The sequence below is a fragment of the Mastigoproctus giganteus genome, chromosome 7 (genome assembly GCF_048544385.1).
Source record: "Mastigoproctus giganteus isolate SK-2022 chromosome 7, ASM4854438v1, whole genome shotgun sequence".
Lineage (NCBI taxonomy): Eukaryota > Metazoa > Arthropoda > Arachnida > Uropygi > Thelyphonidae > Mastigoproctus > Mastigoproctus giganteus.
This window is the reverse complement of record NC_143581.1, coordinates 5,462,641-5,489,022: the sequence shown is the minus strand read 5'-3', so window position 1 is coordinate 5,489,022 and position 26,382 is coordinate 5,462,641. Positions and strand designations below refer to the sequence as shown.

General features: G+C 32.2%; 1 protein-coding gene across 3 annotated transcripts in view; it reads left to right on the top strand.

Moving 5' to 3' along the window:
• LOC150082453 (dual specificity protein phosphatase 22-like) overlaps positions 1 to 4,765 on the top strand; it is a 123,381-nt gene extending 118,616 nt beyond the window's left edge. For all 3 annotated transcript variants that reach the window (XM_090378623.1, XM_090378625.1, XM_090378624.1), the window contains exon 5: positions 4,490 to 4,765. In XM_090378623.1, the coding sequence (XP_090234749.1) occupies positions 4,490 to 4,681 (192 nt within the window). In that variant the 3' untranslated portion in view covers positions 4,682 to 4,765. The remainder of the gene's footprint in view (positions 1 to 4,489) is intronic.
• The last annotated feature ends 21,617 nt before the right edge of the window (positions 4,766 to 26,382 follow it).

Below are 26,382 nucleotides of genomic sequence, written 5' to 3'. Positions count from 1 at the left end.
GTGAACAATCCATTCGGTCATAAATGTATTGTGTGTGACAGACTATGGTTTCTGCAAGACCTGAAGCCAGTGAAGTCAAAACACATGCTACTGCTCCATAACATATTCCTGGGCGAAGCGGTTGCAGATTTCAAGTTGTGCAGTGCTTGCAGAAAATCACTGGACAGCAATAAGATTCCAAACTTGTCGTGCTCGAACGGTTTCAAGTATCCACCAAAGCCCAGTGGACTGCTACCACTGGACCCAATCAGTGCATGGCTAATTTCACCACATTTGCCATTCATGCAGATTCGCAGGCTTCATTACGAGGGCAAGTACGGCATAGTGGGTCAAGTCATAAACGTGCCAGTCAACGCGAACACTATGGTGCAACAGTTGCCCCGCTGTTTGGATGACGATCACGCTTTCAACGTGAATATAAAGAAGAAATTAATACACAAATCTACATATTTGAGTGGTTTCATGAAGAAATCTGTCGTAAAGGCTTGGCTTCGTTACATGGTGAATCAACCATTGTACAAACATTACAACATTTCAATAAACTGGGAAGTATTCTACGACGGTGAGGTGATGCAGAGCAACGTAACGATCAATGGTGTATCCAACTTTGTCCTCGGAGCTGTGTACATTCATCCGAACACTTCATCGTCAGCAATAGAATGTTGTATCTGTCGATCCCCGCTGCAATACTCGAAAACCATAAAGAAAATAATCCCCAATATCGAGCCAAACCTGCATACACTGATCATCATCACTGGTGACTTCAATGTTGATGTGTCACAAAACCGATCACTCCAGGACTTTATGCAACACAAGTTTAATCTCACTTAGGTTCAGACCACGGCGATCACGCTCGATAACATTTGTATTGTTCTGACTTTCACCGGAAACTTGGATGTATCGTGTCTGTTTTGTATCTTATTTCTCTTATCATAGACCTATGATAAATAAAATTGTAATCGATTATTAAACTTGTTTTCATTTATTTACACTTCCCAACACATAATCCACTGTCATGACGTATTCGTGTAAAATCCCTCCAGCCGTGCTCCGACATAGCCACACCCGATTTTTTTTTTTCCGACAATGAGGGCATAGTGTACCATGAATTTGTGACTAGGGGAGAAGCATTGCTACTGCTTACTACATTCGGTTTTGACACATTTGCTTGAGAATGTGAAGTGAAAACAGCCCCAAAAATGGACAAATTACTAGATCCTGCACATGACATTGTGCCCAGTCACACGGCAATGGCATTTTGGCAGTTCTTGGCTGCAAAAAAAAATCAGTCACACAGCAGCCTCCCTACTCCCCTGACCTTGCACCATCTGACTTCTGGCTGTTCCCTAAACTGAAAATGGGACTTTGGGGTTGTTGTTTCACTACAGTAGATGACATCAAAGAAAACACCAAAGTGACCCTATGTGCACTACAAAAAAACATGATGTTAAAGAATGCTTCAAAGCTTGGGAAGATTGATGTAGCAAGGTGTGTGCATGCAGAAAGAAGGTACTTTGAAGGTTAGGTTAGTAGGCCCAACTGTTCCCTCAAATTGTTATAGTAAAATTCTGGAAACTTTTTGAATTTGCCTGTTATAATGGAAAGCATTAGTGTAAAAGTTTTAATTTGATTGTGCAGTCTCTCCTTTTGCAACCGTCTTGCTGGACAGTGTGGATTAGCCACTCTACCAAATCCTATATCTAACTTAGTATTTATTTATTATTGCTGATATTTTGGGCACATGACCGAGCATTTTTGTGAACCACTTGCCACTTCAAATTTTAAATGGTGTCATTAATTTATTTTTATTTATGTCTACCTATCTTGTAACATAGAAGAAATTTTTTCATCTTCGATTAAACTTTAGGTTATAAATGGTCTCAATGCTTCAGTTAAAATTCAAGCAGCAAGACCCTTTATAACTACCAAACTACTTGACACACGCGCATGCACGCATGCACACGCATGTGCGCAGTGTGTTTGCTGTCTTTGAACTTTGCACTCTTAGTAAATATTTTACCAACTGCTAGCATTCATAGGTTGAATGAACTGAGTATTTATTCTTAGATAGATCTTTACAATATTTAAGTAAGGAATGTTCATTATGAATTCTGAATTCTAAGGTTTCAAGTATGTCTTCCATAAACAGACTAATTAGCAAATTTGAAATAATTGCATTCATGATCAACAATAAAAATGTATTGTAAAAATAAAATGGTTAGAATAGTAGAAAACTTTGCATACATTCAGCATATACTTGGAAAAGGCTTAGAAAATGTCATTTTCAGCAACTTAAATTAGAAGAATCACTGATGCACAAAATTACTTGAAAAGTATAATTTGATTAAACTTTAGGAAACTAATGAGTAAATAAATTGACTCTGTATCCAACTACTTGAAAACAGTTGCTCTTTTTAATGAAATTTCAAACGCGAAGTTTTGGGTTCGTTCTAAAGTCTTGATGCTGTTGACATGGTTGCTACTCACTGGCTAACATGAAAGTGACTCCTTTTCTTTCACTTTCAAGTGAAAGGAATCAGTTGGGGTCACAGGCAAGATACTGAGATGGATTGAGCGATGGCTGAAGGATAGGAGGTAGAGGGTTGTTATAAATGGTTATTGTTCAGAGTGGGTCAGAGTTATAAGCAAGATCCTTCAAGGTTTGATACTAGGGCTATTAGCACTAAACCTTGAGAAATCTCGCTAGTAGAAGACCATCCATATTTCTGATCATCTTGAATCATATAGATAAAAGAATAAAGAGTGCAATGTTGAAATTTCAGATGAAATAAAAGTTGGTAGTAGTTTGGGCAGGGGTTAACGATGCAAGTCAGGATGAGCTTCTTGAGTGGTTACAGAAGTGGCACTTACATTTTAATGCTATCCAAATGTAAGGATCTGCATTTGGAAGTAGTAAACTGGGGAATAATAATTGAAGAATAACTTATGCACTAGATGGGGTAGGCTGAAGGGATGAAATGGGGAAAGAGACAGCCATTTTTATACTTTCAGATATGAAGCTTATACAGTGTAAGCAGGTGGCCAGGAAAGCATGTCAGTGGAGACTGCATTTAAAATATATTGTGCCGACCGGGCTAGCCAGGTGGCTAAAGTGCCTGCCTGGCAACCCAAAGGTCGCGGGTTCGAATCCCGCTTCGGGCTTGGATCAAAGTACTGCAAAAACCTTGGGAGGTGCACTATGGCCACAGAAGCCGATGCGCCAACAACTACCAAAAAAAATATATATATTGTTAAGGTTTGGAGGCCACAATCAAAAAAAGACATTGAACTTCTTGAAAGCAACCAAAGATAGGCAATATCTCATAATAGGTAGGTCGATATCTGGTAAATACAAGGTGCATTCAAGTTATAAGGTTTCCAAATTTATTTCTCATAAAAAAAACAAAACGTACATCAGATACAGAGGTGACACTTGCTTCACTTTTCAACATTGTTTCCTAGAAGCTGCACACATTTTTCACACTTGTTCTTCCAAGCTGTGAGGGCTGTGGCAAAGTTTTCTTTTAAGATTTGTTCAGCCCACTGGTAAATGGCAGTAGCAGCTGCTTGTCAGCTAGGAAATCATCTGCCACAGAGAACATCCTTCATCATTGGAAACAACCAAAAGTCACTAGGTGCAAGATCAGGCGTGTATGGAGGATGTGGATAACTTCGATGTTGTTTTCTTTAAAAAAATTTTGCACACTTCCAGAATGATTGGATGAACCATTGCGCTGATGGAAACAAAAGTGATTCAGTCTGTGTGTGTGTGGACATGTTGTCTGAACTGCTAGGAGGAAATTTTTCTTCAGAACTTCTTTATATGGGTTTCATGTTACTGTAGTGCCCTTGGGTACACAATTTGTAAAGATTATTCTATCAATATCCCAAAAAATAGCAACCATCATTTTATTTGCACTTGCAGCAACACAACTTTTTGGGCGGCAAATCAGTATGCCTCCATTGGGCAGACTGATAATTTGTTTCTGGATTGAAGAGTGGACTAAACAGTCCCACACACACACATATAATTCAATTATTCTGTGAGAAGTAAATTTGGAAATATTGTAGCTTGAATGCACCTCGTGTATATATATCAGAAGGGCAGCCATATGAGATGTATGGTAGTTGTGGGGGAGACAAATTAAATGATGAAGGAATTTCAACCTGGTGCAATAAACTGACTTCTTGTGTGGTTGAGGTTGATAGTCTTTTGAGATTTAAAGAACAACTGAATTGGTAACTTTTGGTGGTGGGAATAATATGATAAAAGGAATACAGGTTGTATGGATTTTTTTTTTTTTGCCTTTGTTATAGAATGTTTGTAAAAATTACGGTAGAGTAACTTTTAATTTGTAGCGATTAGTTTCCATTGAAATTTATGAAGAACTAGATAGCTTAAAGATGGAAAAAATTTGAATTGCATTGGCAGCTCTAAGGTATCTGCACTGAATTCATATGTTGTACCATTTCTGTTTCATTCCAATAGGAAAGGAAGCGGATGCAAGAAAAGTATCCTGAATCAACGTTTGAAGGTGATGAGAATGAATGCCGCAAGATGCTAGTTGTATATCATGCTTCTGCACGTTCTAAAGAACCATGTATGGGCATATGTAGGAGGTATCCACCGCCATCTTCCCCAAAACGTTCTCCACATCGAGATAACTCTCGTTCATCATGACAACTGTTTCCCATGGCAAAGGCCAGCATAGATTTTTATCTTTTTGGTCTGTCCATTAGGAATTTGTATTGCATGTATGCAAGTCAGGTGCTCAATATTTGTTTGACAGTGTCAGTATGTGTGTGTGTGAATATGTGCGTGTATGCATGCGTGCTGTGTGTGTGCGCGCGTGTATGCATGCGTGCTGTGTGTGTGCGCGCGTTACCTTGTGCACCTAACTTACTGCCCTCTACTAAATATAAAAAGAAAATACTATGTTAGATTAGTTTTTGTGCCTTCGTTTTGTGTAAACTTAAATCAAAATGTGAAACATCAGCTTGTCTTTATTTTAAGACAAGAAGTAACAGAAAATGTCCTCAGAAGGTACCTGTATTCTTTAAAAATGGTTGTACAGTATTTGGGCCGTTTTAGTTGGTGTATAGCAGTTGGAAAATTCAAGAAAATATATACAGGCTGGTCCAATAAAAAAAAAATAATAATAATAACTGAAAAATGATCAGAGTGAATGGTTCATATACTTTGGGGGGGGACCAGAAAAAATGAATGTTTCATTATTGCTTACAAACGTACTGATGTTTTTATAAAATACCTTTAATATACGATATGATTATTATTTATAATACACTTCATATTTATCTTAATTTATAATTGTTATTAAGAAATCGTTATGGAAATTTAAGAACATCATATTATTTAAAATGTGAGTGTATTATGAATACATAATTAACATTGATAAAAATTGATTGTTTTCATTCAACTGAGTGTGGGTTTGCTGCAATAGCAGCATTTAAATGATATTCACTATTTTAGAAATTTCTGGGATCATTTTTAATTATTTAATATTCTTCAGTGGATTGTAGTTTCCATTATCATAGGGAAACTTATTTAAAACAAAAGGATTACCTGAATAATTGTTTGTTATGTTTTTTAATACTTGGTACTAAAAATTGTTTTGGTAGTTTAGAAATAGCAAAATGTGGAAACTAACAAAAAATTTGTGGCCATGCATGATATATTAAATTGTTTGTGTGTGTGTGTGTGTATGTACACACACACACACACACACATACATACATACATCTATTGTGCAAGATATATAGAATTATAGCTACTCTATATGTTAACAGATGTGACTGATGCCATTAATTAAAAAAATATCTTTTAATGTAATTTCATTGAGTTGTCTGTAAACTTGTAGTTATTAATTGATTTAATTTTTTTTTAGCCCTTGTAGAAATTTAAATGTTATGAGTATAATTGTATAAATTGGTACTGTTAATTACTTAATTTCTAATGGAAATTGTTATAGAAAGTACTTTTATATAAGGGCATGTCACATATTCTGGCCTGCCCTAGTTATCCACTTAACTTTCTTTCAGATAATTGATGAATTATTGCTGATATTAATAATTTTTGCAAATTTAATATAGTAGAATTTTGATTATCTAAGGTAAATGGGACCAAAGTACCTCAGATAACTGAATATTAAGTGAAAATAGTATGTTCTACTTTTAGCTTCATTTCTACTGAAACGTAGAAAGTTTGTAATTTTTTTTATAGTCAAATAAGGACATACAAAGGTGGTAATTGCTGTGATTATTTATTGAAATCTTATATTAGGCAGCATAAAAACTACCAAGAAATATAGAATAGAAGAACAAATTTGATTAGTTATTTGTTTGCTCAAGGTATTTTATTTTCAGGAGAAATATTGAAAGGCAAAAGAATATGTACATAATATCAATGTTGAATCAATAGTAGTAATAGTAGTAGAAACAGTATCTGTTTTTTATATTTAAAGTGCCATATGATAGCATTATGAAATAAATAATAGTACAGTATATTATATACATTCACGTCTGGCAAAAAAACTTGTCACAAATTGGCCCAACCATGGTCCTTGGTCAGCCACAAGTACAGAGGTTGTGGTTTGAGCCTGTATGCTGCCACAAAAATTGCATGGACTAGTCACTAGTGTGAACTGTGGCACCAGAAAATTCTGATTGTCCTTAATTCCATATGTATACACTCACAATGAATATGTAAACTCTTCTGGCACCAGCTATATTGAAAATAAACAAAAATTTATTATTATGCTAAAATCATATATTAACCTTTCATATATCAGCACACTTCATATTCATCATTAGTGGTGAGTTTAGCTTTCATTATTTATTTTTTTTTATATTGATCATTTGACCACTAAATCTCTTAACAAGCGAATATGAATAAAGTTTTAGAAATTCAGATTAGCATTAGATTTTGTAAACTGTAATCATAACAGTTTTATAGATTCATAATGATTTTCTGTGAATATAAGAATATGTATGACATTAAAGAAGGAGTAACTGTAATTATCATGCACTGAGTCCTATGTCCTCAATTTTCAAGATCTAAATGTATTTTCTTGTCATTAAATGCTGTTTCACCATTTCTGGTACACATATTCCAGACATATTGAAACAAATTTTCCAGAAAATTTCAAAACTGAGGCTGAAGATTTTCTGCAAAAAAAATATTTATGTGGGCAGTGATATATTAAAAAAAAGTATTTAATTTATAAGTATTTTTTATTGTATAAAAGTTTCATGATTATATTTAAAAACAAACAGTTATGCTGGAATTAAGGATCATAATAAAATGCAAATGGCATCATTAGCACCATCTGTTAATTAGGAATTAAACTTGCTAACTTGCAACAATTTTTGTTAGGCATAAGACATTAGGCAAAAGTTAAAAATACCATTGAAATAAATATGAAGAATATTGTTAAAAGTTAAAAATTTACTAAATTGTGAACTTTTGTGATCATGTTCCATTATAGTGAACCTTGATGATCATTCATCAAGCCTTACTGTTGTATTAAAATTGTATATACAAAGTTATTGTTTTTTTCTCGGAATGGAAAACTGCAGAATGTCTACTTATGTTAGGGATTCTGTAACATCATTTCTTTTTTGTGATAAAGCTATTTTATAATATTATTAGTGATATATATATATATATACACATATATATATATAAATTCCTACTACATATAGCACTAAGAGATACTGATCTATTCAGATTTAAATGCTAGACCTTCTGTGTAAATGTTTGAAATTAACCGTCAGTGATTCTTAATAAATAACTGGTAAAATTTTAATGCCATATTAGGTCAGTTCAAAAAAAAAAAAAAAATCAATTTTCAGAAAATGTGCTTATGGATTTTTGAGCTCCTTTTGGAGGATGGACTATTATTAGGTGTAAGTTCAGAAAAATTAGATTATAAATATTACACTTACATATTAAATGATAAACTTAACTAATGCTACCTCCAAGCATTTCTGCTGCTTTCTCTTACTCCCACTTCCCTACTGTTTGTAATGAACTTCTGCATCATTAGCACTAGCTTTAATAGAGGCATATGATGCAAGAAAGCAAGCTTATACAGCATTACCCAAAAAAAAAAAAAAAAAAAAAAAACTACCTATTTCACCCATCTATTTGCTTCAAAAGTTTGTCCAGTTCTTCCTCCAAGTTATTTAAGCTTGTTGATAGCTTAAATATTTGGAAATAGTTTGTTCCAGCAATCAAGCACCTGCTGGCTAAAGGCACCTATCTATTCAACAACTGTATTTCCTCAATTTATTTTTGAGTACCTTTATTCTGCTAAGACTGCTTTTTCTCTCTCTCTCTTGCTTGCTCTCACGATTTATCCATACAGATTGAATATTACAGGTTGATGCTAAAATTTTGAGTTTTTCTATGTACTATGGTTCTTGTTTTTCTCTTTTTATTGATGTACAGATTAAATATATAAAGAACCAAATCTTGAAATAATTACCTTATAAAAAAAATCAATATCACATTATTTGCATGTCCCTTATTCAATGCGATTTTTATCAGTTCATCACAATATTGCTGGTTGGAGTGAATTTATCATAAGATGCATTTTACATAATCACGTTGCCTACAATTTTAGAAACTTTAGTAATAAATAGGGTGATCTGATTGAGGTGTATAAAACCTTGAATGGTTTGAGCATGCTCAATGCTGATGGGATTCTTCCTCTTGCTCAGAATAATCGCCTGAGAGGGCATAAATTCAAATTGAGGAAAGATGGTTGTAGGATAGATGTGTGGAATTTTGCCTTTAGCCAGTGGGTGGTTGAATGTTGGAACAAACTTCCATCTGTCATTGTAGAAGTTGATAGCTTAAATAGATTCAAGGCAGAATTTGACAAACATTTGGAATGAGTGGATGGGTGAAATAAGGGCTTTTTTTTTTTTTTTTTTGACTGATGCTATATAAGCTTTCTTTCTCGTATCATGTGCATTTTCTAATGCTAATATATTGAATGAATTATGTAAAGGGAGGGGTGTTCTCTGGTAGATGTCTGTGTTCAGGTGCTGAATTCCCTAATGTTCTCAAAAAAAAAAAGAAGTGGCAGAACACTTTTTTCATATTACTAGTTATCATCCTAATCATTCATATGTACTTCTTTCTATTTGTTGTTGTTATTTGGTTTTTAGGAGCATTAGCAACTAAGGCCATGTTGCTTCGGGATATGCAGTGGTCATTCCCTGACCTTTCTGCATCCTCCATATTTGGTGGTCACGAGCTCGAACCCCGGTCTAATCAAGAAGTGTGTGTGCTACACACTGCTGCTCCTGCCCACCTGGCTATGGAGGCGCCTCTATTTGTTGTAATTTTTCCCAGAATAGTGTATTAAATTGCTAATTTTATTACACTCTCTGCAGAAATTTCATTCTTGTATACTTTTAATTTTCTACATTTTAGTACTCAATTCCTTAAGTAAATTAACTGCTGCTCTGTTATCTTCAGATAAATAAAATAAAGCCCTCTCAGAGACAATTAATATTTTTGAATGTAATCAGTTGTCAGTTGACTTACCTATGGAAAAGATAATAAAATGGAAAAAGTAAAGTATGCAAGGTTAGATGAAATCTAAACATCGTTGTGTGTTTGTTTGTTTGCTGTATGGAACTCCTGTTAGTCTCTTCAGTAGCTTTCTCAGTTCTGAAAATGTTCATGAATATATACTGAATTTTATCTCTCTAATTTACCATTCGTGGCCCTTTTTTATGTATAGCTTTCTTAATCTCATTATTCATGTTATCAAAAAAGTTTAAACTTCAATTTCACACTAAATGGTTGTATGTTCAGAAAAAATGATTCACAGCAATAATTTTACAAAATTCCATATAAGAAATTCATATGCTCATTGATATTTGATAATAGGTCTTGAAAGGTGTATGGATGTTTGTGTGTGTGAGAGAGAGATGGGGGGGGGGAAGAGTCTCATATATATATATAAATTTAATTTTTGGTAATGAACTGACAAACTTTTATTCAAAGTTAAAGTGAACTTTGCCTGTTTACTAGTAATGCAAAAGTTAAAAACAGTTTAATGTGTTAAATCTTTTTTTAAAACCAAATAATTAATTTGCTATGCAGTTTAACTGTTAACTATAAGATGCACAAAATAATTGCTTTTAAGATATTAGAACTTATAGCTGAAATTTCATAAGACTCCTTCATCTGATAATTTTAATTATTATATGTAGTGGTACTATACTGCTGTACTAATATTGTAAAGTTACCAAGAGACTAATGATTAATGATTAAGTGCATAATGGGAGATTATAGTGATATGCTTTATAAAAAAAAAAGTATTGAAAGTAGTATATTATTATTGTAGAATTTGCATTTCAAGGCATAACAGAAGTAAATACTTATTTCAGCACACTACATTACATATTTTTCCCTATTGATTTAAATTGTTTCAGCCTTTTTTTATGAAAAAAGTACTTTTGCTTTTTATTTACTGATACAAATTTATGATGTTGGGGGAGAAAATCAGAAAATTCATTGCATACAGAAATATAATTCCTGTTTTGTACATTGTTAATTATGACCATTATTTCTTTAGTTCATTATTTAAAAATTTTAATATTCTTTGAGGATCTATAAATAGTCTTAAGAAACGACTAGATGTTTTGCTTACTAAGATGGAGATATAATTTTGATGTCCCATTTCTGAAATGCAGTCATATAGCATCATGATAATGTCTGAATGTTGTTTATGAATTATTGCATATTGATTAAACAATAGGAATGGGGAAATGCTGCTTATACTCTAATTATTTTATGATGCATTCATAAAGAGATGTAGATAAGTTCTATTTTTGTAACAAGGGTTGAAGTATCTCCCTGTGAAAGGTCTTTTATAGGTAATCTTTTAACCCAATAGCCATTATTTAAAAAGTTGAGATTTTGGCACATGTGGGGTAAAAATTACCCTAACAGATAAATGTGTTCATCTAGGAATCTGTAAATCTCAATATATATTGGTAGTAATGATTAGGCATTGCCATATAAATAAGGAAAAAATAATAGATTCCTTGTTAAAAATACAGATTTAATTTTTAATTAAATACAGATTAAATTAAATTTGAGTGTGCATGACAAGAATTACAATAATGAACCACGTTCAGTCTTGACAAAAAAAACAACAGAATGTTCTTTGCAATTCATTTTCAAGGACTATCTTAGTTTCAATATATTTCCCCTACATTACACTCAATTGAAAAATATTGACAGTGTTAACATATATATGTGGAGTGAATATCTGGGAAACTCAAGAAATTCTCTTAGTATATCATAGACGGAAATCACCTCCTTATCCCTTAGCAGGGATAAGGAGGGGATTATCCCCTTGTATAAGGCAGTGGTCAGGCCACACCTTGAGTACTGTATACAGGTCTGGAGGCCTCATTTTAAGAAAGATGTAGAGCTGTTGGAACGAGTACAGAGAAGGCAACAAGATTAGTGAATGGAACAAAGGGTTGCTCTTACGACTTAAGTTTTGCAGATTACAGTGTTTGGAGACTAGGCATCTGCGAGGTGATCTGATTGAGGTGTATAAAGCCTTGAATGGTTTGAGCATTGCTTAATGCTGATGGGACTCTTCCTCTTGCTCAGAATAATCACCTGAGAGGGCATAAATTCAAATTGAGGAAAGGCATTTGTAGGATAGATATGTGGAAGTTTGCCTTTAACCAGCGGGTAGTTGATTGGTGGAACAGACTTCCATCTTTTGTTATAGAAGTTGATAGCCTGAATAAATTTAAGGCTGAGCTGGACAGGTATTTGGAATGAATGGAGGGGTGAAATCGGAGCTTTTTTTTTTTTTTTCTTGGCTGATGCTGCATAAGCTTGCTTTCTTGCATCATGTGCCTCTACTAATACCAATGCTAATGTCTTGAAAATTGCTGAAAAGTTAAAAAGGCTATGTTCACGTGTTTCAAAGTTGTACTGCTTTCAAGGTTCATTTGGTAATTTTTACCCCAATGTGCTACTGGGTTAATGTATAATGGGCAGAAAACTTTTGTAATTTATGTATTTTTTATTTCTATTTGCCGATCATTTATATTATTGCATTTAGTTTATAGCAATTAATATTAAATAACATTGTTTTCATATAATGTTTTCTTAATTTCAAAAAAAAAAATTTAATATCATATTTTTTTCCTAATTTTATTGATATAATTTTAGTGTCATCTTATAAATTCTTGTTTAGTATTATATTTTAATTTTATATTATTCTTTTATCTCTGTACCAGTTTGGTTACCAAAAGTTAAAAGAATTTTAAGGTAATCAGAGATTGTTCACTGAACCGAATCTTAGCAGGTGAAGAAAATGGATATATTTTAAAAAGTTGCAATTTGTTCGGCTTAAAGAGTTCACTGAAAAGAAATGATAAGCAGAAGATATGATTCGGATGAAAATATTTCAGGGAAGTACACAATAGATGGTGAAAAAAGGGTTAATAAAATATCTTTTTATAAGTTAATCATCTATATTAATATTATGGAATGTGCAATTTTTAGATTGATATTATGAAGATAAATAGTTTGTGATAATGATGATATATAGATTGCGATAACAAATTGTATTTTCTTGGATAAGTGCTTGTTCTGATTGTTGCTGTTATTTAAAAATAGAGAGGGGGGGGAGGAGTTATATTGGGAGATAATGTCAAAAGTGCCATTTGACTGTTCACAATTATATGTAGTACAGTTTTTTCACATTTGTTTCCCATTATAACATTCTCCCCTTTGTTTAACAATGCATAAGAAAAATGCATTATTAAGCAAAGGCATACTTGGTTGTTGCTGTTATCTGAAAATGAAAAAAAAATAAAATAAATAAAGCTATGGTAAAAAAAAATGTGGTGTAAATGTGTCTGAAAAAATGTTTTTCATATGAAGGTATTTTCTGTGATTCTTGTAATGTGATAGAAGTGTGACTCTAAAGAGTCATAATGAAAATGTATTGCCTTTGCTACCTGAAACAGATTTCTTTAAGAAAAGCTGATGGTACTGATATTCCAAATGACTGTTCAGTTAAATTTGTCTGAAGTTTGTTTCATTTATTTATTTTTTAATTAAAATCTACTAAAAGAACTGGGAGATTTTAGTGTTTTAATTTTATGTTCACCTGCATGCAATTGGTTTTCATCATATAGTTTCATAACTTTCAAAAATATTTAATCCCATATAAATTGATATTTATTTTGTCATTTTAAAAAAATTATAATGTACATTATTATTATTATTAGTAAAATGATAGCCACCTATGCTCTTAATTATTTTTAAGCTGACATTTATGTTGCTATTTTTCCTGCCTTTAATGAGTTGACTGCCCATGTCCTGTGACATTTGGGTAGTTACATTCTATAAAATACAAGAATATGACTCTGAATTAGTTACAATTGGTTGTTTTTTTTTGGTTTTTTTGTGTGTATGGAGGATATTAAACTCTATTTAATATTTTTATTTAACATCCTCCTGAAATTCTTCAGAATTGGTTATTTTGATGTAGTGTGAAGAATTAGTAGAATGAAACCACTCTGCTAATCTTACTTTACAACATTCTATGGAAAAAGAATTAGTAGTGTTGTTTCCTATGTTTGCCTTATCCACTACATCTATTATATGTGTATTATATTATATGTGTATTATATATATATATCTGAACGTGTACATAGTCTTAAGATCTGTTTTGCAGTGTGAAAAAATTAAGCTGTTCAAGGGAAATCTTGCACAACAGAATATTATATTTTCTTTTTTATTTCTTATTACCAAAGGCAATAGATTGTCAAGAATGAAATTACTGGCTTGCATAAAAATAATATCAACATATTAGATATCAGTATATTAACTTATCTGTCATGACAAAATATGCTCAATGTATGAAATCAAAAATAGTTATGAATAACAAAGTTTTGAATGTTCTTTATATTTTACATATTTTTCATATGGAAACCCATATGTAAAATATAAAATACTGCTTTGCCATCTGAATTAGTATTTTATCTAAGTCTGGAGGCGGAGTGTTATTTTAGAGCTTTTTGTTAATATATATTTGGACTTGCTTATTTCCCAGGTTAAACATGAAATTAAAATTTATGATTTATGTCTTTCTGAAATTTTTTTAACTCTAAGAGGGGGATAGGAAGATTTTATGAATATAATGTTCATTAATTGAAAAGGTTACGCTGAATACCAGTGTTCAAAGCCTATAGTATTAAAACATAACTTTGTCAGAGTTCCATCCCTGACAAATTCGTTGCTGTTATCTAATAAATACGAGGGTTTCCTTTCTTTTTTTTTTTTTTTTTGACATTTAATATTGCTGAATTTTTGTTCAAGGTGCAGAAGTAGCTGTATGTAACTGTCAAAAAACATATCAAAATAGTTATTTTTCAAACCTTTTTTCCCCTTTGTTTGTTTGTTTTTTTGCATTAGCACTTGTCATATTAAGTTAATTAATAATTACAGAAGTTAGAATGCAAGCAAAGCTACTGTAACAAAAATAATTCATTTAGTTTGAATAATTCTTCCTCGACCTTCTAAAATATAACTTTGCTTAAAATTCAGTTTTTATCTAAGTCCTGCTTGGAATAGTGTAGGTTGGCACAAAACACATCAATATAAGGTATCTTGATTAGGGCAATATCCACAAGTTTATGCCATTGTTAATTAAAGAAAATACAGCTTTGTCACATGTCAAGGGACATGTGATGGATCATGTACTGATATGGCAAACAAGAGACACATGATGAGGTATGTGCGGAGTTGTACTTTTCTACCTACCCAGTGCATTTGTTTAGGCCCTCCATTGCTGATTGAGAAGATTCTTGAAAGCCAGAGTCAGAGCTTTCAGAAATTTTAACCTGTGTTCATATTTTATTTTTAGTTTTTGTTATTTTAGTTTTCTCTTCTGCATTGCTATTATTATTTTAAAACAAATTAGGGAATTCTAAGAATTGATAATTAGATTGAATGTGCAGTGGTAGTAGCCCTGGACCTGACAGGTGTCTCTCCAAAATAATGGCTCTACATTAACAGTTAACCAGTGATTGACTGTTAACATGTTAATTATTATGTCTCAGTTCCATAAAATCTAATGGACTACTATTAAATAGTAGCCCATTAGATTTTGAGAGCATGAGCTTTTCTCATGTGACAGATGAAGCAAGAATCTCTTAATTCACTAGTATACAGATGCATACTAATATATATGGCTCCCCTCCCGTAGTTTATAGTTCTGTATTAAAGAAAATAATTTGGCATAGTTAAAAGATGAGGGATGACTTTTATCTGCAATAAATTTTACAGGTCTGAAATATTCTGAATACTGACACTATTTTCCCATTGAGATCTCATGGCTTTAAGAAACTAATATTATGTGACACAATTGCTCTGAAAACACACCATGTTTGAGAATGTGAAATAACTTTGTTTTCACATCTTTTGTGACTGTAGCAACTCTCAGTTAAAATTTTAAAGGTGAGAGATGCATTTAACTTGGTCTAATGGCTTTGTTCAATTCATCTTCCCTTATTTTTTCCCACCCAAAGTGTGGAAAAGCAAGGGGAATGTACAGCTGTTACCATAACAACAAGGGAGGCTCCCCATTATATATTTGGCTTCTAAGTTACACATATTGGTGAATGCAGTGTTACAGCCAGTGCCTTGACCGTTCAAAACATATTGTCTCTGTCAGAATTTGGCCTAGAATATTGAAATTTTGATAGCTACTATGTAGTGCTCATTTAAATTAATTGATGGAGAGTCTTGTAGACATAATGCTTCCTAATATTCTTATAGATGAAGTCAAACATCAGCCATCTTCCTTAGCTTTTCTTGTAAAACATATATGAGAAGTGTGTGTTTACTAGATTACTTAATTCAATTTTTCAGCTGTTTGTGCAGATTGTAATATATTGTGAATAAAATGTGATATGGAGAAATTGATTTTTTAATATTCTATTTTTTAAGTTAACTCATATATATATTATTATTAACTGTATTTTTTAATGAATGATATTTGGTGAAGTTACAGACAGCTGTTTTATTTTTTATTTTTGCACCAAAGCAACTATGGCTATAAGACATCAGTGTACATATGTATTGTGTGGTTGATTGATTTGGCTGTGTTTTTCTGGATGAAAAACCTGAATTTCCTGGTGGGGGAAGTGAATGCAACCCTCTCCCGAGACTAACTTAGAGAGGTTATTGATCATAACCACCTTACTACTTTCAGTGGTATTTCCCTGCTGTAGATTTGATTTATTGTCAGTTCTTGTTATATTATGTATATGTTTCTTTATCCATGTAAATAGAAATGTAATATAAGCACTGTTATGATTTTTCATCTCATATTTGCTGTTTGTGAATTATTCCATACAGTTTACTTTATGTGTCATCTGCCAAATGTTATTGAAGCCAGACTAAATGGAAGAAAAAGAAAAAAAGTTTGAACCATTTACAGTAAGACATCGTATTTATAAAAATTGGATCAAGCAGATAGAGAACGTTTACTTACTTGGAGAGGCTGATTATACATACAGTAATATCAGTATTAACAAGGTACTATAATATAAACTAATAAAACTGCTACATTATATTAGAATGCACATTCTTATTTCCATTGCATTTGGCTAATTTTAAGGTCTTCAAAGAGAATATAATTGTTTGAAATAATGAATTTTATGTAGTTGCTGAAAAACATTATGTAAAAAAGCACACAGTGACTGATAAAAATTAGTCACTGTGTACCTTAAAAAGTTATTTATTCTAACACTGATGAACTATACAGCATATTACTGAAAGGAACGAAGTTTCAAAGTGTCCAGTTAATCTCTTTTTAAAAGTATTCCTAAAGAGACAATATACAAATATTAAATATCTGCATGTATATATAGTATGTATATATAAATACTATGTATTTATACATATAGATGTATAAATACATAGTGTTTATATGTATCTTTTAACAGTGCTTTGAAACTGTATTCTGTTTCAAAGACATGGTAACCAGTTTTAAACCATATGCCATGCAGTATAGTTTGTTAATGCCTGAATGAATTCCTAACATAGTGCATAGTGTGAATTTTATTGACCACAATTAATAATGCATTCTGCATACTTAACTGAAAAATCCAATCCTTTAAAAGCTAAGTTATTAGCTAATCCTTTAAAAAAATGATGCATTATAAAAATTAACATATGACATTTGAAAAGGGGTGCTATAGTGGCATAAAACTTTGTATATAATATACTTTGAGCTTTTTTCTTCATTGCAGTTAGTTTTATTGTAATATTAACTAGTGATAGATGTGTATATACAGTATAAATATTTGTTATGATGCAGTGAGTATAAGATATTGTATATACTTTCTAGGCCAGTTAGTACAACTAAATGTAAATAGACCCATTTAAACCATATGAATTAATGTTAGCATGGTTATTATCCAATGAAATAAGTAATACAAAAAGCTTTGCTTATTGATGCGGCGGCTCTACCCAATGTGTTCACCATGCCTTTCCATGCACAAGTACTGGTTTTGATAAATACTCTTTGTATATGCCAAAGCTTATGGCATCATAATCCATTGTGGCTGTATTGTATATATTCAATTTTTTTTAAAAATTCATTTTTGTTCTGTCTGTTCCTTTGCTGTTCTTTGGATCGATAAGTTTTGGTCTGACTGCATATAAAATATGCTTTCTGTATGGATCTTAGTTAATAGTTATCACACACACACACACACAAGTCTAATGGTATCTTGTATGTAACAGATAAAAATTTTTACCACAGATTATTTGTATTTAAAATCTCTTTAGTGTCTCTATAGAGCTTTTCAGTTTTAAGTTACTGCAAAGAATGTGAAAAGTTATATATATATTTCTGTATGACTCACAAAATACAAGCTCTGAATTTTTCTTGTTATAGAAAGTTTCTTAATTTCATTAAAAGTATGTTTAAATATCTGTTGAGAAAAGGACATTATGTGGTTGTTCATAATAAATTGTAAACTATGAATAACACTAATTAAACCAAATGAAGTGTTGTTATCACTAGTATCAATAAAGTAAATTCAACCCCCATGCAACAGATCTACTTAATATTTGGCAGTTTTTGGATTTCACATTGAATGATGTTATCAAGCATAATCAGGAAAGATTGAAAGCTGAGACTAACTGTACAAGATAGAAGACTATTTAGATTATTTAAAAGACTTTAAACACAGTAACAAAGGAACTGCGTGCAAGAAATAATTTTGACATAACATACATAAATTTCAGTAAAGCTGCTGCCACTCAAGCATACTTATAGATAAAGTTATGCTTGAGTTACAGAAGACAGAGGATGGTTATTAATAGCCACTACTCTTTTTGGACTGATATCTTAGTAGTCTTTAGGATTCAGTGCTAAACCCATTACCATTTTCAATGATATTGATGAAGGCATATGAAGCTGAATGTCAAGTTTGCAGATGATACAAAGATTGCCAGGCTTGAACTGGAATCAAGACATATTATTGCAAAAAGACCTAGAAAAATTAGGCAGATGGGCTGAGATGTGGCAAGAAATACAAGGTACTCCATATAATTGTGTTGCACCTTGAGTACTGTATACATCTGGTAGTCCCATTTTAGGAGGGTTGTGAATCTGTTGGAACAAGTGCAGAGAAGAGTAACAAGAGTAGTGAGGAATTTTATTGAAATGTTTAAGGCTTTACACAGATTGAGTAAATTAAATGCTGGTGGCATCCTTACTCTTTTTTGGGCAGTGTATTCAAGGAGAACAAACTTAAATTGAAAAAGGATGGTTGCAGGATATATGTGTGAAATTTTGCTTTCAGCCAGTGAGTAGATTGTAACAAATTTCCATCTGGTATTGTGGAAGTGGGTAATTTGAATAAATTTAAAGGATTAGACAGATTGTTAGAGGGGATATATACATTGCACATTAAGCAGTTAATCTCACCCAAGTTCAGCTGTTACAGAGGGGATGTACAGGTGAGGATATTTTGTTGTTGATGCTGTATAAGCTTGCATCATTTACCACTACTAATATTAATTTGTCTTCTGTCCTGTACAAAATTACTCCCAACTCTCTTACCTGCCTGATGACATGGAATCCAGAAATGTCACCAATTATTAAGTAGATATCTTGTGTATGAGTTACTTATTGATACTTAGTATACAATAAAAGTCATGTGATATTAATAATTTGCATGGCCTTATTAGTGTTATTCACATTTCAGATAAATTCATATTTGGGTTTGTTTTAACTAGTGCACAAAAATTTACCGAAGAGTTAAACTCTTCGACAATTAGTTTTCATCAAGATAGCAGATTTACTAAAAATTATGATGCCAGAAATAGCTGTAGAACCCAATTGTAGAAAATTTGTGTAAAACCAGCTTTCTCATGGTACACAGTTCCAAAGTTGAATTCAAAAACATAACCACTTTAATTGGTACACAGTTCCAAAGTTGAATTCAAAAACATAACCACTTTAATTTTGTGATTAGATCTGTTCGTGGATGGGAATTTTTTCTTGCTATATTCTAATAAACTGATTTTTCACATGGAAATATTTCATTTAATTTATTGTAATATTTGTTCCCATAATGTCCTTTTCAGATCACATTAAACCTAATAAGACAGTTCAAATCTAGATGAAAGATTAAAGCCGGATGTTAGAACAACTCTCATCCTTAACCAACAGAAAACAAAATATTACTTTTTCTGTTGTTCGACCCTCAGGAAATATTTTAAGTGGCATTAAATCCAATTCACTCCCTTCCCCCTACACATGCACACTTAAATTTAATGATTAAAATATCATTATGTTAGTGTGAACGTCAGTATGCTTCCAGTGTGGTCTTCAATTTCTTTATCGTAACCAAAAATGGGTATGCAGTATCCTGTCAGGGCAAGTTACCAAGTGTTTCAGTTTGCAAATATTTCTTATTTTTTAATTAGTAAATATACCTACAAAATGTGCTTACTTGTATATTATTTTTTCATAGAGTTTGATTTCTATCTCTGCATTGTTTTGTTGGAATTGAGAGATAGTAAGGGATTTTTTTTTTTTTTTTATACTAAAGATATTATGATTTTGGTTACTAAAGATATTATCCAATATTGGGATAATGAATAGAATTATAAAGTGTGGCATTTTAAACAATTTCTTGCCTTTTTTTCCTCCAAAAAGTATTGAATGTTGCATGCAGTGCACCTGCTCACCCACTGCAGAGTTAACTCCAATTAGTATAATGTTAACTCATATACAACTATAAATTCACACAAAATAAACTAATAGCCATCCTCTTCCCCCCCCTCACAACCTGCAAAATTAATAGTTGATAACTAAGAAAAGATTATAATCCAGAAAGATTCATACGGTCTTATTAATATTTGTAATAATTAAGTATTTCTAATATTATGAAACACCGTGTTGATTTTTTTATGTTTAAGGAAATAATAATTTAAATACTTAATTATGTTTTTTCTTTGTTTATTTATTTAGTGAGATGTAGAGAAGTCACTAAAAGGAAAAGTAATATTATGACCCACTTTATTTAGAAATGTTTGTTAATTCTAGAGAAAATTAAATCTAATTGGAAAGTTTTATTCACTGAGCCCTTTGCATATAAATTAGGCTTGTTTTATTTGAACTTATACATATTCAGATGTTGGGTGGAATCACCCATATAAAACTTTATTTTATGTATCTAATGAGATAGTAAAACAAAGAAATAATGCCATGCTCTGACCAGTAAAAAGCTAGCTGAGAAGAGTGTGAATATATACATGTAATGAATAGTGCTGCAATAAAAAATTAAGTAATTTTTGGATGTAATGATCTTAAAATAATAATAAGAATAATAATAAAAGCATGAACCACTACATATTCTGTCTTTTCAAAAATTCACAGAATGGTGGTTTGGAAGCACAAAGTATTTAGATTAAAAAAGCAATTCAGTAAAGAAGTGATTTGCACGTGAATTACTTGCTCTTGGAATTTTTCACTGAATTGTTTTGGCAATAAAAATACTCTGTGCTGCTGTAAATCACAGATATTATTATTATTATTGATAATACTAGCCATATAGTGCAAGGAAGCCTGACGCTCATGCTGCAACAACTAAAAACAAATTTCCGAGTTACCCTGAGAGAGAGAAAGAAATAGAAGGGAATCACCAAGAAAGAGAAGAATGATGATATCCACCTCGGGGGCCCTGGGTGTGCCAAGCCCATACCAGATGTGAGCCCCTGAAGGTACAAATGCAGTGGTTCTTGTTTTAAGTATTATTCTTATCATTGTTTTTAAAAATTATATTCTAAAGTTCTTTAATCTTTTTATTACAGGCGTGTTTGTGTATATATAATATTTATTCTGTCTTATCTATCAAAAAAAAAAATCATTAACAAAAAATCCTGACATTTCTTTGGGAATTTAAATTTTACATAGTCATGCTTGCTCCAGTATAACAACAAACTTTATTCAGGTTAATAATTATTACATACAGCACATATATATTTCAACATATATATATTACATACAGCACATATATCTTTCTTGCATCATGTGCCTTTGCTAATGCTATTATAATTCTAATACTGCCATCTGTAGAAGTGCTTGTGAATTGCAGTTATGATATCAAGAACAAGGATATCAAATATGGACTCATAACCACAAAATACTGTAGTCTCTTGTAAACCCCCTCTGTCTGTGTTTGGCCATCCTGAACTACAAGTTAAATTAATTTAAATTCAGTTTAATTCTTCAATTTGTAGTTTTAAATAGTTACATCACCATTCAACTCTGTTGTACTTGCTTGAGGTGGGGAAGAGGGGGAGTAGGTTGCTTTGATAGTAAGGATCAGTCCTTGACTATTAGACTTCCATTCACTATTTATCTCCATGCTATCCTATTTCCTGTTAGTTAATTTAGCCCTAGCCACAGTCGCACTTCTTTCCTCTAACAATTGCTTGATCTGGAACTATAACTGATTTAGGTGCCTCTGTAGCCAGGTGGGCAGGAGAGCAATGCGTAGCACATGCTTCTTGATTAGACCGGGTTTCGACCCGTGACCACCAAATATGGAGGATGCAGAAAGGTCAGTGAATGGCCACCGTATATCCCCGGAGCAATATGGCCTTAGTTGCTAATGCTCCTAAAAACCAAAAAATAACAAAAAAAAACTGATTTACTATAACTATAGTAAATCAGTATGGTGTGACAAAGATGAGAGTAGGGATGTGTTATAGACCAATAATGTACTCCTATTAGGAAGCTGACTTATAAGTATAATGAACACCTTTACAGTCATATAGAATGGGAAAGCAAATCAAAATGTCTTATTATGGGAGACTAATTTTTCACAGATTGACTGGTACTTGTAGGTTGATCATTCACCTAGTAGTTGGAATTGCTGAATAACTGCTTCTTACATCAGAGAATATCTGATAACCAAGTTGAGAATATTCTCAACTTGGTTATCAGATATACACTCCCTTTCACAAAGGAGTTTAAACTAGTCTTGGTTTAAGTTCTTTTCGGTGAGATCAGTGGTAACTAACAAGAGAGAGAGAGAGAGAGAGAGAGAGAGAGAGAATTTTTATTGCAACATTTGATTGTAACTGGTTACAAGGTTAAGTGTTCCAACTTTCTCTTCATGGCCAAAAGGCCAGGGGTTGCAAATAAATAAATGTTAAATGTCAAACATTTAGGGAAGTTATCCTGAAAGACACTGAGCTTTTGATTTCAACAAAAATGTATTGTTCAAGTTATAGATCAAAATATATGTCAAAACTGATGACATTAGTGGCTTTAGGAAAAGAAAGGTGTATGGGATGCTTAATTTATTAGCAGACTCTGAGTCCTATAATAAATATAAATTAGTCTAATAATATTACTTGGAAGTTAAGCATGCCACAGCAAATTACAATCCTAAGCTAAGAGAGAGAGAGAGAGTGTGCAAAGAATAGTTCAAGGATTTCTTCACTTATGTTAACATTTAAAGGAAAGGAAAGAATGGAACCATCCGTATTGGTCCACTTTATCTATAGTAACAGTATCAATGATCCTGAATTGGTTGTTGATAAGCTTAATAGATATTTTGCATTCACATTCACATATGAGGAAGTTTCCTGATACTAATTTAGAGTTGAATGGTTATATGATGACTAAGTAGGCACTAAAAACAAAGTTATTACAATAAAAGTGAACAAGGCACTTGGAGTTGATGAGATCTATCCAGTTACACCAAAGGAAGCAGCAAAAGATGTAAGAAAACCTTTAGCTGTCATAATAAGACCATCCTTGGTCTTATTATGAAAGCTAAAGGGAGGCAAATGGATTGGAGGTGTGTAAGCAATCTAATCTGCTTTCAGTGGGATTAGTTGATCCCATTGAAAGTGAGATTATTGAGTTTTAATATTCCTTGGATGCAATACAAGATTATTTGGACAAGTATGGAATTATAAGAGAATCACAGCATGAATTTGTTAAGCATAGATATTGGAAGGCAAACTTTGATGTCATTTCTTTGCTGATACTTGCTTTCTGGCTTTCCCAAGATTTTTTTTTAGTCTCTTCACACACTTAATCCTCTTACACTTTTCTTTATATTTCAGTAAGGCTGTGTTAGTTTATTTTGAAAAAAAAAATTTCTTATGTTTTTCTTCTCTAACTTCTTGGATTTACCACAAACTTCTGTGTCCCCCCCCCCCCCGCTCTTTTGCATATGCACTTACCTCTTTTGCAGCTTGCTTCCACTAGAGTTTTTAAATTTTTACAATTTTTATTCTAATCATATTGGCATCAGGAATGTCATTTCACTTTGGAGCAAAAACATTTCTGTATTTAAGCTGTTGAGCTATTTTCAATCTTTGTTTGATTTAATGCATTCACAGCTTCAGATTTTAATTCACTTGGAGGGGGAACTACCCACTTTTAGAACTTTTTCTTCCAATTTGGTAGAATAAAAATTGAATATTTTCCAATTTAGATTTACTCAATCCTGGGTAAAAAAATGTCATTGGAAAAGCCAGCAGTGAAAGAGTTAGCAGAAAATACTGTTTAATTTTTAATTAATTAGAAGCACAATGACATAATTGACAGGTGTCTGTCATCAACAAGAAAGCATTTTCGTCCACGAAAAGTTAGATTAACACTAAACTAAATATGGTTTGCCATTTAGGCAGTTTAATTTGTTGTTTTTTGAAATATTTTTTTGTTGTCGAGGACATTATATACTTTTTCCCATTATATATGAGGTCAGCATTTTTACTGTTGTGGCATGAAATTTTTACAGCTGGATGCCCTTCCTGACACCAACCCATACCCTTTATCTGGGCTGGGGATATGTGGTGGTTACGTTATGTTATTTGGTTTTTAGGAGCATTAGCAACTAAGGCCATATTGCTCCGGGATATGCGGTGGTCATTCCCTGACCTTTCCGCATCCTCCGTATTTGGTATGCACAGGCTCGAACCCCAATCTAATCAGGAAGTGTGTGCTACGCACTGCTGCTCCTGCCCACCTGGTTTCGGATGTGCCGTTTTTTGAAATGTTTCCAAACAGGCCTACGAGGTTGGGAAAATTCATGTTGAAAAATTATGCTTCACACCAACTAACAATTGTAATTTTTACTGCAAACTAAAATACATGCAATAAAAAAGCTGGTAAAAACAGATGTATTTACAATAAATGATGGTAAAATATGACTAAAATGGAAGTTAAAATAATATTAAAATATAATAGTAATAAAAGCACTAAAAACTGTAGCTTTCGGAGACGATCAACGTTGTTGAGAAAGGAGTCTGTTGTCTCCGAAAGCTACAGTTTTTAGTGCTTTTATTACTATTATATTTTAATATTATTTTAACTTCCATTTTAGTCATATTTTACCGTCATTTCATTTTATTTTAACCGTCATTTATTGTAAATACATCTGTTTTTACCAGTTTTTTTTATTGCATGTATTTTAGTTTGCAGTAAAAATTACTATTGTTGGTTGTTGTTGTGAAGCATAATTTTTCAACGTTTTTTGAAATATTTTCAGTGATGTAAAATAAATGGATATATGCACAGTGTGTTTGGTTGCTGTTATTTTCCAGTTCACCAACTGGTGTCAGATAATTTACATTTTGGATGATTGATATCTCTTTGTAATTGCTAACCTGTATACAGTTTGTTATTATGATGCAAGTAGTGTGAAATATTATATTAATATTATGTAAATTTTTAGGGAGATTACACTTATTTTAGGAATAGCGGTGTGAAATTGTAAGATTGCAGATACATAAAAATATTGGTTTTCGTATTCTTGAAATCCTGATAGAATGGATATTAATTCAGGATAATAAAATTTGTGTGTGTGTGTGTGTTTATGCATGCATGCTCTTCCACATGTATGTGCATTTTGTATAGACTCCATTTAATCATTTTTATTAACCTCAGTGGGCACAATGTACAATAAATTTTGCCATACATTCATTTAGTTCAAGTTAAATTTATTTTAAATTATAAAAATCTAGAAAAAATTTTTTTCAAAATCCGTACTTTTCTTTGTTTATATTTTGATTAATCCCATTAACAGTGTCATTTAAAATATCCCTCCATGCATTGCAAAGCTGTGATATTAATGGCTATTATTTAAGCTACTCTGTGTTGTGAAAATAGCAGTTGAACTTAATACTGCAATTAGATTTTTCACTACTACCCCTGCCTTTCCTCCTCATGCTTTCACTGTAAGTTTTATAGTTCCTGACACATGCTTTCATCACACATTTCTTTGGCTCGAGAAAGGTCTCAGGGGTCAGAGAATTTTTCCATCAGCAAATTGGGGGGGTTCATTTGTCATGTTTTAATGACGAGTCTTTGTGGTTGTTATTAGTAGTGAGTATTATATATGCGTACTACTCCTGTACTTACACAATGTACATAAGTGTAATCCTAGTGGTATACTAAGTGTAGTAGTATTTACTTATAAACAAATCAAAAGGACTATATTAGTGGGAAGATTTGGGAGGAATAACACCAGAAAAGTGTTATTCCTCCCAGTGAATATAAAGATGAAATTGCTAACTTGCAATATACTGATATATAAGTCATATCTTATACAGACAACTGCATAATACCTTATAGCTTATAAATGATTTATACAGATATCAGATTTCTTTTTTTTTTTTTTTTTTTGGATGCCTGATGTTCCACAGGGTGTTCATTTCATTGTGGACAGTAGGGTACTGTGCCACATGGATGCTAAGCAATTGGTTGAAATGTCTTGTGCCTCATTTTTCTATACTTAAATAACCCATCA